General features: G+C 40.2%; 1 protein-coding gene and 1 long non-coding RNA gene across 11 annotated transcripts in view; one reads left to right on the top strand and one right to left on the bottom strand.

Moving 5' to 3' along the window:
* The window catches only part of LOC117957693 (flocculation protein FLO11-like), a 16337-nt gene that overhangs the window by 7660 nt on the left and 6691 nt on the right, over positions 1-1986 (bottom strand). For 7 of the 10 annotated variants that reach the window (XM_034893618.1, XM_034893619.1, XM_034893620.1 and 4 more), the window contains one exon: positions 853-1038. The exons of the other annotated variants lie outside the window; for them this stretch is intronic. In XM_034893618.1, coding sequence (XP_034749509.1) covers positions 853-1038 — 186 coding nt within the window. The remainder of the gene's footprint in view (positions 1-852; positions 1039-1986) is intronic. 10 annotated transcript variants of the gene reach the window in all.
* LOC117957738 overlaps positions 852-1986 on the top strand; it is a 2467-nt gene continuing 1332 nt past the window's right edge. Inside the window, exon 1 of the long non-coding RNA XR_004659579.1 lies at positions 852-1154. This is a non-coding gene — a long non-coding RNA (uncharacterized LOC117957738). The remainder of the gene's footprint in view (positions 1155-1986) is intronic.

Here is a 1986-nt window from a genome sequence, read left to right as displayed (position 1 = left end):
AATAATGGAAATAAAATCTAACTTTCTGTAACATATAATACAAATGTCTAATCTGTTCGGTTCAGGCACCGTTTAAGCAGCACACATAGTGGGCCCTATTTTAATGATCTACTCGTACACCGTGAAGCGCATGGAGCAGGTGCATTAAGCCCGTGTCCAAATCCACTTTAGCTAGTTTCACAGCGGAATAAATGGTTCGTGCTTATGGTTCATAAGAAAGTTGTACTTTGTGTCTTCATTAATTCATAGGTGTTTTTGGGGCGAAACATATAATAAACCAATCAGAGTGTCATCTCACACTCCCTTTAAAAGCCAGGCGTGTTTGTACCTTGGCACATTGCTATTATGAAGGCGGATTTGCACCGTAACATTTTTATTCGTAATCTTTTGCCTGTGTGCGTGCTGCTGCGTTCCAGTGTGTGTGTAACAAGCATAGTGTGCACACTGTGCACAAGTCTAGGCACATTTGACTAATGCGCTGTTGTTACATTATAACACTGAAATGCTGCATTACTGACTTTAGACCAGGTTTTTGTCAATGGCATGATCACTTCCTGCTGCCGCAAGAAAGCAACACGCCAAGAATTCACCTAAACACACCTCCCTGTACGACCAGCAAGCCCATGGCCGCAAAGATGGACACAGGTGCAGTTGCTATTTAAACGACGTGGGCGCAGGACGGAAAATTAACAACTGCATCGGTCTTAAACTAGCAGAGACACTTGCGTCGGGTGTTGCGCTTTGCTGCGCCGGGTGCAACATAGGGCCCAGTATGTATTAAATTGCTACCATCAGTCTGGTAGCAATTTAAGAATTACCATTAGCTCGTGTGTGGTTAAACTAGTGGCTCACCTTAACTGAATCTGCAGACCAAACTACTGGAACTGTAGTTGCAGGTTTCTTTTTCACTGCATTATAAGAAGCCTGAACAGTTGGCTGAGGTGCATGCTGGGACTCCAAGTGGAGCTGGGATTGGGGCTGTGGCCCTCTACAGCTTGTTTTCACAGCTGGATTTATTGCCGTCTGGCTCACAGCTGCCTACAGTTTAAAAAAGAAGAACTTCAGCATAGGCAGGATGTAAGTGAAAGTTATTATTGGCATTTGTGTTACTTGTTAATGACACATGAGCTCAAATTGTACAAAGTGAGATGGAGGTGGTTCAGTAAATATGAAACGCAAAAAATTCAGAGTGGAAGAAAATGTTTCACAGTCTGGAATATTTTTGTGTTAAGTGTAGGAACATTTGTTTCTCAATTAAAAGCTTTAGTGCATAACCTTTTGATATTAATGAACATCCGTTACATTTAAGTCATTGGCAAACGAGTTAATACAAAGCTAATTAAGACTATCAGCTCCACAAAACTCTCTCTGGATTCTTCAGTATGGCTATGTTCAGAAGATTATGTTGTCCGGTGACTTTCTAAGGGTGGGATTCACCAGTCTCCTCCCAATACGATATCATCACGATACTTATGTCACAATACAATATTATTGCAATTTTAAACATTAAACACTTAAACACTGCAATATTCTGCGGTATATGGCAATTTATAAACCTTTTTTTTTCACAACTTCTAATTTTTCGCAATTTCAAATGATGTCCCCAAAAGGAAACTTTGTCAACATCTGTTTTATCTCTGTTTGTTCATATCGCTTTAATTTTATTGCTGCAAATTGGGATTGTCAAGCAGACAAACTGACCAACACATACATATGAATCTGTATAAAGATCAATACTTGGCGCCTGTATATCTATTAGGGATGAGCGAGTACAGCATTATCTGTATCTGTTTAACACATGAACTATCTGTATCCGTATCTGTACTTGGACTGGGCGGGGCCTAACACGAAGTGGACATAACTTAACCCGGAAGTGGGTCGGGTTGTCTTGAAATGGGTGGGGCTTTGACCAGTATGTTATTTAAGCATGCAATTGATATGAGTTGATCAGAAATTGTTATATTTATTGCTGATTAGAAAACTATT

This window comes from Etheostoma cragini, chromosome 15 (genome assembly GCF_013103735.1).
Source record: "Etheostoma cragini isolate CJK2018 chromosome 15, CSU_Ecrag_1.0, whole genome shotgun sequence".
NCBI classification, from domain to species: domain Eukaryota; kingdom Metazoa; phylum Chordata; class Actinopteri; order Perciformes; family Percidae; genus Etheostoma; species Etheostoma cragini.
The sequence above is the reverse complement of the archived record's forward strand: the minus strand, read 5'-3'. Positions and strand labels throughout refer to the sequence as shown.